The following is a 13,283-nucleotide window of genomic DNA, read 5'->3' as shown; positions in this document are numbered from 1 at the left end:
ACTTTTAAAAAAATCTTTAAATGAGTACTTACTGCTTATTGCTGCCATTTTTTCCTGAACAATCTTTCTCAGATTATCCAGAGAGTAGGAGGGTCTTTGGAACTGAGATATAGAAAGATTTCAAGACCATTCTGGAGGCTGTGGGGAGGTTGTATTGAATGTAGACTTTTTCTATGTCACTAGGTCTTCGAAAACTTTGTCTTCCAGTGCCACTGTTAACATACTTGTGTACCTCTCTTGATCATCATTGTCAGATAAGGTCTTTCCTAAAGTTTGTTTGAATAACAATACGGGAGGATGGTCAGGGGACTGGAGCACCGCCCGTATGAAGATAGGCTGAGGAAGTTGGGGCTGTTCAGCCTGGAGAAGAGAAGGCTGCGTGGAGACCTCATAGTAGCCTTCCAGTATCTGAAGGGGGCCTACAAGGATGCTGGGGATGGACTATTCATTAGGGACAGGGCAAGGGGTAACGGGTTCAAACTTAAAGAGGGGAAGTTTCGATTGGATATAAGGAAGAAATTCTTTACTGTGAGGGTGGTGAGGCACTGGAATGGGTTGCCCAAGGAGGTTGTGAATGCTCCATCCCTGGTGGTGTTCAAGGCCAGGCTGGATGAAGCCTTGGGTGGCATGGTTTAGTGTAAGGTGTCCCTGCCCATGGCAGGGTGGTTGGAACTAGATGATCTTAAGGTCCTTTTCAACCCTAACTATTCTATTCTATGATTCATCAAAAGGAGCGTGACCAGCAGGGCGAAGGAGGTGATCCTGCCCCTCTATTCTGCTCTCGTGAGACCTCACCTGGAGTATTGTGTGCAGTTCTGGTGTCCTCAACGTAAAAAGGACATGGAACTGTTGGAACAAGTCCAGAGGAGGGCCACGAGGATGATCAGGGGACTGGAGCACCTCCCCTATGAAGACAGGCTGAGAAAGTTGGGGCTGTTCAGCCTGGAGAAGAGAAGGCTGCGTGGAGACCTCATAGCAGCCTTCCAGTATCTGAAGGGGGCCTACAAGGATGCTGGGGAGGGGCTATTCATCAGGGACTGTAGTGACAGGACAAGGGGCAACGGGTTCAAACTTAAAGAGGGGAAGTTTCGATTGGATCTAAGGAAGAAATTCTTTACTGAGAGGGTGGTGAGGCACTGGAATGGGTTGCCCAGGGAGGTTGTGAATGCTCGATTCTATGATTCTATGATATTAAGTTACTTCTTACTCAATCTCAAATCTGTCTGGAAGAAGGTAATGTGTAACTCTGTGCTCAAGTATAGTTTTTGAAATGTGTTCAGCAATAGAAAAGCTGTTATCAAATCTGCTGTAAAGTTATGAACTAAAAATATTAAACTTGCTTCTGAAATGCTTGATCAGCAAGAATGAATTTATATTTAATTTCCATGAGTTGCCATTTCCATTGTAAATTACTAAGCTGCTGGCATGAAGAAATGCTGACACTAGAGAACATACAAGCTTGGTAACTCAGGGCTGTGCTCCAAGCCTGTTTGTTTACTATGACTTCTTCGTAGTAATGAAGTTTATGCCTTTATGATTATGAATTTAGTGTAGCTTGTTGAGATAAACACCTATATTAAAACTTAACAGCCTCAGATGTTTGGTCAAAACAGTCAGATTTCAGCAATAATGTGATTAAAATGTAACTTACAATAGGAAGAACACTGTGTTTGTTTTCATGGCCTTAGACTGTTTCTGTCTTATGTGTTCACAGATTTCTCACATTGTCTATGATTTTTATCATGACAAATTAGTGATTTATTCATCCTCTTCCTCCCCTCCCCCCCCTTAATATTTTGTTGTAGATGTTTGACTGGATTACACACAACAAAGGTCTGTTCCTGAACAGCTACACTGAGATCGGAACCAGTCATCCCCACGCAATGGAGCTTCAGACACAGCACAATCACTTTGCCATGAACTGTATGGTAAGAAACGCCTCACTTCACAGTGTTGACATGTTGCCTATTTGCTCTATGTTAAGGTTGAATTCATAAATTGTTCACTTAAATAATTCCTTCTATTACAAGTAGTGCAGATTTGTATTTGAGCAGATTATAAAACACACAGGAGGAGAATAAATGGTAGCCAAGTACAGAGGTACTGTGAGCAAGCAACAAAATTATTCTGACAGCTGGAGATATTCAACACAACCTCAGCAACTCTGTTATGTGTCCTGACTTCTAGAAACTGGGATGTGTATTTAAGTACTGCTTTGAGTCTTGTAGGAAATTTCAGAGAATTGTATGTAATACGGAATTTTAGCGCTCCATATGGAAAGAAATAGCTCTCAGGATCTTCTGAATAGATTGCAACTCATACAGAAAGTTCTGAGTAGTGATCAGCAGCTGAGTTCGGTCTAATAGTTTTCCATATTTTTAAGAAGACACACTTCTCATTTCTGGCACAGTAGAATGGAGCTAAAACAATTTTTTTTTGTCAAATATCATCTTAGTGTGAGATATCAGGAGGCTGCAATTAAAAAATTTGGATTTTAACTGGCAGTGCAAGCTGCTTATTTTCAGTTTCATGAATTCCTTTTGAACATGGGGACTAAATTCTCAAGTACATTTTAGGTCCTTTTCACTAGGAGGATTGAAGGTGTTTAAATAACTTTGGGAGTCTGGGCCTAAATCCAGTCCCTGGCTGTCAGCTCAATGAAGGAAGAACACTACCAGTCTTGTTAGAAATTAACTTCCTTGGCAGTCCAAAGATGGGAATTGAATTAAAGTATGGTCAAGACAATCAACTCTTGCAAGAGGGTATTTTTGTAGGATAGAACTGTTAATTGTGGAAAGAGAGAGTGGCAAAGTAATCTTACCTAGGTTACGTATCTTGCTGAAATAATGGAAGGATGAGTAAGGCAGCTGGAATTAGGGCAATAGAAAACACAAGTTCTTCTTTTTCTTCTTTTCACATTTTCTTCTTTTGCAACTCAGCTGTGTTTGAAGAAGTTTAAAAGAAGAAAACCATTATGAACCTTTTGAAAGGAGTAAAGCAAATGCTGGGGAACAGTGTAATGAAGTTACATAACATAATATATGAAGGTAGCTTTGCTCATTAGAAAGTTATAGGTGCCTTCCCTTCACAGGCATGAGGAATTGGTCCTTTATGGAGTACCTTGTTGTTGCTCATTGCTTTGCATATGAAGCAGAGCAGACAAACTCACAGAAGGACAGTAGATGTCATTGACATGACTTTTGGAACTTAGAATTTTGGATAGCCTCCCAGGCAATTCTTGGGCTTCTGCTCTAAAGGTTAAATTCTTCTTCTATCAGCCTGTCCTGGTATTAGTTACTGTTGTCCTCTTTTCTTCAAATTCAATAACTGTTTCTGCCTCACTCCCACCTACCCTCCTCCATACTTCCCATACTGTTCAGATGCTATCAACAGTAGGAAGCACTTGAGCAATGTAGCATAACCCCTCCTGGTCTGTTTTGGCTCTTTTTGCTGTTAATCTCTGTTTTGCCTGTAATAGTCAAAGGCATTAATTACAGAGGACTTTTTCTCAGCCTGTGTAATGCTTTCCTGAAGTATGCAAGGAGCAGCTTAAATTGGGCAAATTAAGCAGTCCAAGTATTCAAAAGGAGAAAAACAAGCTGCAGTTTTTCCATGTGTTTCTGTAGCATAGTCCCTCCAAACAGTGGTTCCTTGGCAGAGGATATGAAAATACAAATTCGAAATGATCAGTTTTAGAATGGTTTGGGTTGGAAGGGACATTAAAGATCATCCAGTTCCAACCCCCTTCCACTAGACCAGGTTGCTCAAAGCCCCATCCAGCCTGGCCTTGAACAGTGCCAGGGATGGGGTAGCCACAACTTCTTCAGGCAGCCTGTTCCAGTGTCTCACCACGCTCATAGTGAGAATTTTTTCCTAATACCTAATCTAAATATACCCTTGTTCAGCTTAAAGCCATTCCCTCTTGTCCTGTCTTTACCAGCCCTTGTAAAACGAACCAACCAACCAAACCAAACAAAAAACAAAAAAACCAACCAAACAAAAACACTTACAAAACAAACAAAACCTGACAAAACCAAACCCACCCAAAAACCAAACCCTGATTTTGATTTAAACAGTGCTCATATTTTCTAGGTTTTATCTGGTTAAATGGCCAAAAGCTTCACTTGTAGGTTGGGGTAAAGATTAAGCTGAATGTGATGTTAAAAAAATGATGTGAACTTATTTGAATTTTGACAGGCCTTATTTTTCATTAGCTTTTAACTGGAGAAATGTCAAGCAATCTTAACTCCTGCATTTTCAGTTTCTCCCTGACCTCTCTTCACTTATACTCTGTGCTTACGCTATTATTTATTCATTGTTCCTGTCAGTGTAACTCTTCAGTAATCGGGGTTGATTTAAGATCTCTTATGTGAATGCTGTAACACTAGAGATGGAATTTAACTTTTAACCCATCTACAGCCATGCAGATTTATTCAGTGGGATGGGGTAGAGGAGGGAATGGCAGCAACTATATGTAAAGGTTTATTATATGTAGGAGATTTTGAAAGCTTTTCGTTGTGGCCGTTATTGGACTCTAATAGATCTTGCTTTCTAGGCAGTTTCCTTAGGCTCACTTTAGGTGGAGAAAGGCTGTTTGAAGGATAAATGCTGCCCAAACAGCTAAATGCAACCTCTTGCGCTCGCTCACAGCTTAACCCTGATAACTAATGTTGCAGCTGCTTTTCTCAACTAATTGTGGTTGCTGCAGGGCACATGCTCCCTTCACAGCAGGTGCTACCCTCTGTCAATAGCTGGCTCTCCCATCTCCCTGTCCTTCCCAAGTAGCAGCTTAACTTTCTGAAAGGTGCAGGAGGGCAATGTCTGCAGCTGCTTGTGTCAAACTGGGGTGAGAAAGAGTGACGGCCTTCGGGTGAGATGCCAAAGTTTAGATATAGTCTTCTAGTCTAAAATGAGCCACCTGGATGTAAACTGTTGTGAAAGCTACTTAGTTCCTGTCATGAGCAGGACTTCATTACATCAAGGACAATGAGGATTTGCTGAATGTGTCTTGTTTTCCTTGTAATGGCTTTCCCACATTTTTAGAATCTGATTTTCAGTATTACAGCACAAAGTAGTTGGAAGTTTAAACCAAATGTTGTAAAACAAAGGTCAAGAATACATTTGGGGAGGAGATTTAACTGTACTTTCAGCAGTTTCATTAGCAAGCGATATGTCTAGGAATCTTGTGTATTCAGTATGTGATATGCTCATGTGGTTGCACTTCAGAGTAACAAGAGTAAGTTCATGAAAGTCTTATGTTTAATCACAATCTGGTTCTGATTGCAATAAAACTGCCCCAGAGGAAAGCTGGATCGATGCAGTGATGTGCATTGAAGATGGACATACGTTTGGTTACCATTGCTTAACACACAGATTGATGTGGCTTAAAGAGGCTGTTTGTCTAAAAGATAGTTCACATATGCAGCTGTAGGTATGTGACCTGCTTTTACTGAATTTGAAAGGCTGTGCAGTCATAAGTGTCAACACTGTGTCCTTACAGGGTAAGTAGATCCCATGTTCCCTAGCTGCAGGGAAAAATAAACTCACAATGATTCTCTAAAAATGAGGATGGATTTTTGGTACAATTTAAAAGGCCTGTGTTCTGCAACAGTAAATTGCTGTTGTCAAGTCCTGAGATTTATTTGAGTTGAGCAATACTCAGTTTCAGTTTGAAGTTCCTCTTTGTATGACTAAACCAGTGCTTCACTTCTCAAAACAAGTGTTTAGTACCTTTTAAGGGAGAAACTTGCAAATAAGGCATCACAAGAGTTGCAAATGCAAAAATTATCTCTCAAGTTTTTGAACTGCAAAAACAAAGTGCCCATGACTATACAACTAATCAGTCTTGTACGCAAGAGTGGGAGAGACTGATTCTGTGTTTGACCACTCTTTTTACTGCCATTTTCCACAAGCCTGCTAGGACACAAGGGAAACAAAAGCATTTTAAATATATATGGTTTTGTAACCACACCCAGTTGTTGTTTGAGATAGACCTCGGCCAATGAGAGCAGGACCACAAGTTGTGAATTGTGTAGTCATCCCCAGATCACGTTGAAGTGCAGATTTTCACAGAAGACTGTGGTGAATGGTGAACAGCAGTAAGCTAGCTTACTACTAGGGGGAGACATGTCTGTTTTATGGGGTTTTGTGTTGTCTGTTGCTGTTTGGTTGTTTTGTTTTTGTTAAAACTCAGGTTTTAACTCAGATCACTCAGGTAGGGCTTTCAGTAAAAATAAATAGAAAACAGTTAAATGGTAAAATCCATCAACTGTCCAACCATCCTTAATAGACGAGGTGAATAGGCACAGGGCAGTAGAGTAGATAAAATGTATACAGTCAAGTTTTTGGTACTTCTGAATAACCATAGTTCAAGCAAATCACGGATATGTGATATTCTTGAAGTTCAGGGAATGCACAGCTGATGATCCTGGTCAGGCTAGGAGGATGTTTGATCATAGGGAGTCTACAAGGGAATCTTTAGACATAATGTCTGGATGCCACCAACCCTGAGAAAAGACTGAAAAGGCAAAATGAGTTCAGGCTATTTTTGGCTTATAAGGAGCACTCCAAAGTCAACAAGATGAAATAGACTAAGGTAGATGTGCAACCCATAAGAAGGAAGAAGCAAATAAACATATTTTAAAAAGCAATCAGCTGGTGTTAATACAGCAACAAATATGTTCATGTTAATCGATCATGAACTAAAGGAATAGACAATGGTGTTACTGCAAAGAAGTGAATCTTAATTCACTGTTGATATTTATTAGGGGTGCTGAAATTGAGATCAGTGAAGAAATAGCTCTTACTGAGTTGGTCTTACTAGAGAACTGGATCCAGCTTAGAGCCCCATACTTAATGTTGTAAGAGGGAACATCCAGTTGAAAATGATGTGGCTGTGAGGAGAGGTTGAAGGCATACGCAATTCACTATGAGAAAGTGAAGGTAAATGATGAAAGAGGGAAAAGAAGGTGGTATGAGAAGGTGGTGCAATAAGATTCCCCAGGTCCACAATGTGGAAAAATGTAAGAAAGACATGATAAATTTGAAGAAAGTTAGAGTGAAATTATACTTCACTTGTTCCACTGCTGATAGCTATGGTTAAATAGATACCTGGGAATATTTTGAGGATCCTCATAGACGAAGGATGGGTTGAACACATTCCTTAATTGTAGTGTGGTTGTTGCTGAGGTTTGGTTGCTTGTTTTGGGTTTGTTGCTTGTTTGTTTCCAAGGGAAGAAATCAAGTCATACCTGCAGCCCTCATCTTTGAAATTTGGGTTCCCGAACAGAGAGCTTTACTGTTGCTGCAAAAGTGAGAAGAGATGTTAGAAAACATTTAAAATCATTAAAGCAGGTGTTTTCCATACATTAATGCTACACCTTGTCTTGGTGGCCATTTGTGTGTGAAGTGGCAGATGATTTGAAAGTTCCATTGCTAAAATATTTCCATCACGAAGGAATAGTTCAAGCTTACTACAGTCTATCTAGAGGTGCCAGTTATGACACTTACGGACCATGTCACTGAGGATGTTGATTTTTAACGCTGTATGCTTAATAGTCTCTGTGTCAGACAACTACTGTTGGAAATCTTAGAACTAAAAAAATGTTTCCTAAATGGGTTTGGGAAAACCAGGGCACCTGCCAGCTTTATTTTGTATTGAGTGTGATGGAAGTTCAGTTAAGTTGGCAGGCTGTCACCTGTGTACTTGCCTTTAAGGCACACACCAAAGAATGACATAGTGCACTACAGCTTGTTTTAGACTAGTAATCTGTGTTGCCTTACTGAGCAATACTTTTTTATATGTACACTCCCTTCAGGAGGGAGTACTAAGTACATTTGTGTACTTCCTATATATATTGTAATGTTCCCTTTTTAGTTTTTTTACAATAGTCACATGTAACACAATGAAAGGTATGCAGTATCACTTTAGCCTTTCACTTTTTGGACAGATGATACACATTCTGAAGCTCAGTGTTTCATGCAGATTCACATGATGTAAATGAGATGGCTAAATAAGTCTTTAAAAGTTATTACCTGATAGCTGTTGCTGCTTTAACTGAAACCAGGATGTAAATTCATGCAATGAATGAGATGTCAGACCCTGGGAAATGAGCACCAGCTTGCTTGGAACAGCGCTTCTCAAGCAGTGCACAAAATATGCATTTGTCATATAATAATGGCAGTGGATATGCCTGTCCTTTTGGAAAATAGAACAAAATTTGTCAACCTTTAAGGATCAGTTAAGGACAGTCCAATCATAGTGAGCTGCTATTTGAGATTTTTTTCCCTCTTTAGTTAAATCTGTCTCTTTTGGGTCATTGCATTCTAAAATACTGAAAGTTAAACCTTTAGTAGATATATCATGTAATAAGGAATGTGATAATGGAGGGGAAAAAAAAGGTTGTGATTATTATAAGGGGTTTTTTTTGAGGAAAGGAATGTGGTATATGTAGCTTGGAAAGTGTTCAGCTGTCAGCATATTAATTAATATTCATACTGCTACAGGGGCTATTCGTCCACACTTGTGAAGCCAGATTGCCATGGGAAAATGAATACATTTTAACCACAGCTCAGTTTTGATTTGTTTGACTTCACATTTATGGTACCCTGTCCTTCATATCTAACTGATGTTCCAGAATTTCCAAAACTCCTTTATTATGATATGTCAACAGATCAAATGGTAGTCTAAAATAGCGTTTATTCTTTTCTCTTTTGATGCTTGCTTTTTCACACCACCGTCAAGTCCGTGTAATGGCTTTCTGGATTCATTTAGAAGTCTTGCATTTATGCTACATACACTTTGATAGGCCTAAATGCTGTCCAGTCTTAAAATTTGTTGGAAATAGCAGTTTTGTTCTCTTCCGGTTATTCAGCTGTGCTTAAAAGGAGGGCATAGATGTGCGGGATAACCTAAAAAATTAAGAAGTAGTATTATGCAGGAAGGAAAAACAGCCAACATGACACGAATGTGTTCAGTTTATTAAGTGGACCAGCTGAGGTGCAGGCTGTGTCAAGAATGCTCTCGCGTGCATACAGTTAAAATTGATACCTGTGCCAATTACCACTCAGATGAGTCATCAGCAAGCACAGTGAAGCCTGGAGGAACTGCAACACTTGTGCCAGCCAGTCAGTGTCAAGCTCTGGGCAGTGGCTTGATGCCAACAGGTAATGGTTCCACCTCAAATGCTCAGCATCTGTGCAGTGTTGGGTGTCCACGTGACAGCATTCTTCCCTGACCTCTCTTACTGTTAGGGGTATATTCGATTTTGGCATAGGCTGCCTATCATATCTCTCAACAGTAATGGAACCATACAGTTTTCCAGCAACTTCAGGTCTTGTTCTTCTGTCCCCTGTTAATCTGTGGCCTTCACTGAGGCTTACTGGGGTCAGTTCTGTCCTCCCTGGCTCACTAGAGCCAGTTCCTCAACCTAGGGAAGGTTGACAGATAGCTAACTGCTGTGTGGTATTTCCTGCATGCTGGCACTCCAGAAAGCACTGCGTGGACAAGGGAAAAAAGTATTTCACTGCAGAATGTTGACATTTTAATGTTGTTTGTTGTTTTCTTCCCAACCATTCTGTGTGATAGTGTTTAGCAGTTTTGCTCCACATGTAAATTTTAAGGATATAGGCAAGAATGAGTGCAGCTAACAGGAGTAGCCAATGGATGCAGCAGTTTGTGCTGAGTTTCATGCAGCAAGGGCCCACAACTCTGCTCAGAATACCATCCATGTCTTCAGCAATGGTGGTGATGCGCCACAGGGCACATTCCCCAGTGCTGGACTGACTGTCCCTGTAACATCCGAAGCCTCAGTCTAGAGGGGCTCCAGAAAGAAGATACAGCTCTGCAAGTCTGGAGCTGCAGGGAATGTCTGTGGCCTCTTCCCGATGCTTGCGCAGCAGGAGGTGGTTTCCTTGACCACAGGAGGTGTGCGGTTATTAAGGATCTGTGTCATCAAGTAAAGGAGCTGCAGGAGGAGGTCAGCAGTCTACGCATCGTCAGAGATAATGAGCTTTTTTTTCCAGCACTGCAGCTTCAAGAGCCCAAACTACCAACTGTACTGAAGAGAGAAGGATGAGGCAGAGTCTCTGCCTGTCTATTTGGGAAGTGGAGACTCCCATGATGATGAAGGTTGAAAGATAATGACATCTGGCACTAGGAGGAGCATTTCCGTATCACTTGAAGATTTGCAGCTACTGAGTAGGTTCACTGACCTCATGGCTGATGAGGAGTTGGGAGCTGTCAAATAAAGCATCTGTGATATCTGAGCCTGGGCTACACAGGAGTACCAAAAGAAAGAGGCGAGTGATAATGTGTGACTCCCTTCTGCAGGGAACAGCGACTCCCATCTGCCAACCTGAGTCTGTAGAAGTTTGCTGCTTGCCAGGGGTTCAGATTTGAGACATTGTGGAAAGATTGCCAAAGCTTGTCCAGACCTCAGACTATTGTCCCCTGCTGCTCTTCCATGTAGGCCCCAGCAGTACTGCTAAGGGTGATCTGGAAAACCTCAAGCGTGAATACATGACTCCAGAGGCAGAGGTCAAGGGCATAGAAGTCCAGGTGGTTTTCTTCTCAGTCGTGTTGGTCCGAGCGTAGATGGATCACGCAGGTCAACAACTGTATACATAGCTGGTGTTGGCAACAGGCTTTTGGTTTCTGCAGCCATGGAACTGTCTCTCTGAGGGTCAAGGATTACTGTTGGACTAAGTGAGGCAAAAGTGCTTTTGCCAGCAGGCCAGGCAACCTGGTAAGAAGACCTGTAGGATAAGAATGATGAAGAATGATGGAGAAGAGGACCAACATTCAAGTGTGAGGTGGTGGACTGGGTTGGTCTCAGACTAAAGCCAAAACACAGCAATGTACCAGCTACTAGGAAGAAAAATAACTGTTACAGCTGAAACTAGGACAGTTGGCAAGTAAAGGGTCTGCTGTGATGTGAACAAAAAGAACATTGTAGTCCAAAACAGGGGTAAACTGGGGTTGCTGCATGTGTACATGCACAAACTAGAATGTGCCTACAGGACAGCATTATGTGGAATGCGCTCATTCCCTTTCTGAAAGTCACCATGCTGCTTTTTTAAAGCACTTGGGTGGCATGCTTGTGTTGTACAAGGAGAGGCTGAGAGAGCTGAGACTGGTTACCCTGGATAAAGGAAGGCTTAGAAGGGATCTTACATAAAAATGTAAATATCTAAAGGAAAGAGTAAAGAAGACAGAACCAGACTTTTCTCCATGGAATTCAGTAACAGAATAAGAGGTAAATTGGCACAAGTGGAAATACAAGAAATTCCATTTAAACATAAGAAACACTGGAACATGTTGTACAGAGAGATTGTGATCTCTCCATCCTTAGAGATTCTCAAAACCCCACTGGACATGACCCTCAGCAACCTGCTCTGATTGAATCTACTTTGAGCAGGGTGGGTCGACTACGTGATCTTCAACCTCAACAATCCTGTGATTCTAAGAAGTTAATTCTAGGTGTATTAGAGTCAGCCCAATTGAAAGAAGTTTCAGTTTAGCATTATATACATGTAGCTCTGGAGGAGCTGCCTTGTGGTGGTGAAGTTGTTCTTGTTCCTGACTTTGCAGGAAGCAGAAACTCTTGACTGAAAATTAGAGTGACTAAGAGCCATCAGTGAGTAATCCCAATATGATAGAAAATCTTTCTAATCTTTGACCTTATTTGTCTAGTTTTCAGTGCTAGCTGTGAGGCAATATAATGGCAGGAAAATAAAAAAAGCTGTTGAACTTCTTATTGCTCAGAGTGCTGTATTCTGTAACTTAAAAAGTAGAAATCCTCTCAGAGTTGATGTAAAGATTTGTAGAGTGATGTTGCACACATGCAGACTGTGGATAGACCAAATGTTTGCTAATTATACTTCAATTTTTCTAATTTGTGTATGTCTGAATGTCTTGACTTGAACATCTGTAGACATTCCCATTGAGACTGTTGCAAAATACAGTTAGCTTTTCCTCTCCACTGTAATAGTGGGTCTTCATATAATATGTTGTTTAAGTCAACCACTAACATTAGCTTGAGACTCTTGTCATTTCAGGTTGTCCTTTTCCCTTGTCAATAGTACAGATAGGATAATACATTATATGCTTAGATTCCAAAGTTAGCCATGCACAGACCTGGCAAATAAACCCAGTCTATAAGCAGTACTGTAATAAACAAGAGTTTAATAAAAGTATACCTCTGTATTTAAGTGGTCTGTTAACTTCCACTAATTTTTCCCTCCTTCTTCTCCATAGAATGTGTATGTAAACATAAACCGCATCATGTCAGTAGCAAATCGCCTGGTCGAGTCTGGCCATTATGCTTCACAGCAAATAAAACAGATTGCTAGTCAGCTGGAGCAAGAGTGGAAGGCGTTTGCTGCAGCCTTGGACGAACGTAGCACGTTACTGGATATGTCCTCCATCTTCCATCAGAAAGCTGAACAGGTTAGTGAACAAAAGTTTCTGTGTTGGAATGATGGGTTGTTCTGTTTGCTGATGATTTAAATAGAAGTACGAGAGAGTGATTGAAAAGGTTGGCCCATTGCCCTTATATTCTTCACAAAATGCCTTGACCATATCAATGCAAGATAAAACTTAGTCATTTTAGCTATATGAATGAAAATGAAGGGGCATGAATGCGTAACTATATGAAGCTTTTAAGTTGAAAGAAAGGAAAACATTTAGTACAGTCAATATTGGTGTAATGCGTTTCCTACATCCAGAAAGCATCAATTGTTCTATTGTCCTTACCACTCCACCCCAGTCAGTCCTTGAGTATCAAGATTTAACTCATCATAATTACTTATAGAAAACTAAGTTAACTGGCCTGAAAGTTGAGAATCTAATTAACTGTCTTCTGAAACTGAAATTGTGTGGGAGATGTTTACTTAGTATCTCATAAGAGATTCCTTCTATATTAAACAAAAAATTTAGCTTTAGGCCTATACCAATTATTTTAATTAAGTCATTAACCATGTGTAACTGCCAGAGAAGAGGTATATAGGGGAAATAGGAATAAATATCCCTGAGTTAATAGTCTTGATGGTGAAAGCATGTTTTCCCCTCAAGGGAATTTAGTTCTGAAGGAGCTCCTGTGTATGTGCTGTTGAGTCACCCACTGATAATACAGATTGTCTCCTCTGTAATCTCTGGTGAATTTGGGGAGCAGAGGTTCTTGGATCATTATGGCTGACTGAAGCTCGGGTCTGCTGTATGGCTGCTGTAGATACTTTTCTTCACATTTGCTTTGCTAAACTGGATCCAAGAAAAGGTCTCATCT

The 13,283-nt window shown here is 40.7% G+C and overlaps 1 protein-coding gene across 1 annotated transcript in view; it reads left to right on the top strand.

Annotated features, from left to right (window-relative positions):
• The window catches only part of TRIO (trio Rho guanine nucleotide exchange factor), a 250,363-nt gene that overhangs the window by 89,513 nt on the left and 147,567 nt on the right, over positions 1-13,283 (top strand). Inside the window, exons 6-7 of the mRNA XM_080611553.1 lie at positions 1,806-1,928; positions 12,257-12,448. Coding sequence (XP_080467679.1) covers positions 1,806-1,928; positions 12,257-12,448 — 315 coding nt within the window. The remainder of the gene's footprint in view (positions 1-1,805; positions 1,929-12,256; positions 12,449-13,283) is intronic.

This window comes from Psittacula echo (assembly GCF_963264785.1).
Source record: "Psittacula echo genome assembly, chromosome: 2".
In the NCBI taxonomy this organism is placed as follows: domain Eukaryota; kingdom Metazoa; phylum Chordata; class Aves; order Psittaciformes; family Psittacidae; genus Psittacula; species Psittacula echo.
Note: the sequence above shows the minus strand (reverse complement) of the source record. Positions and strands in the feature narration are given on the sequence as shown.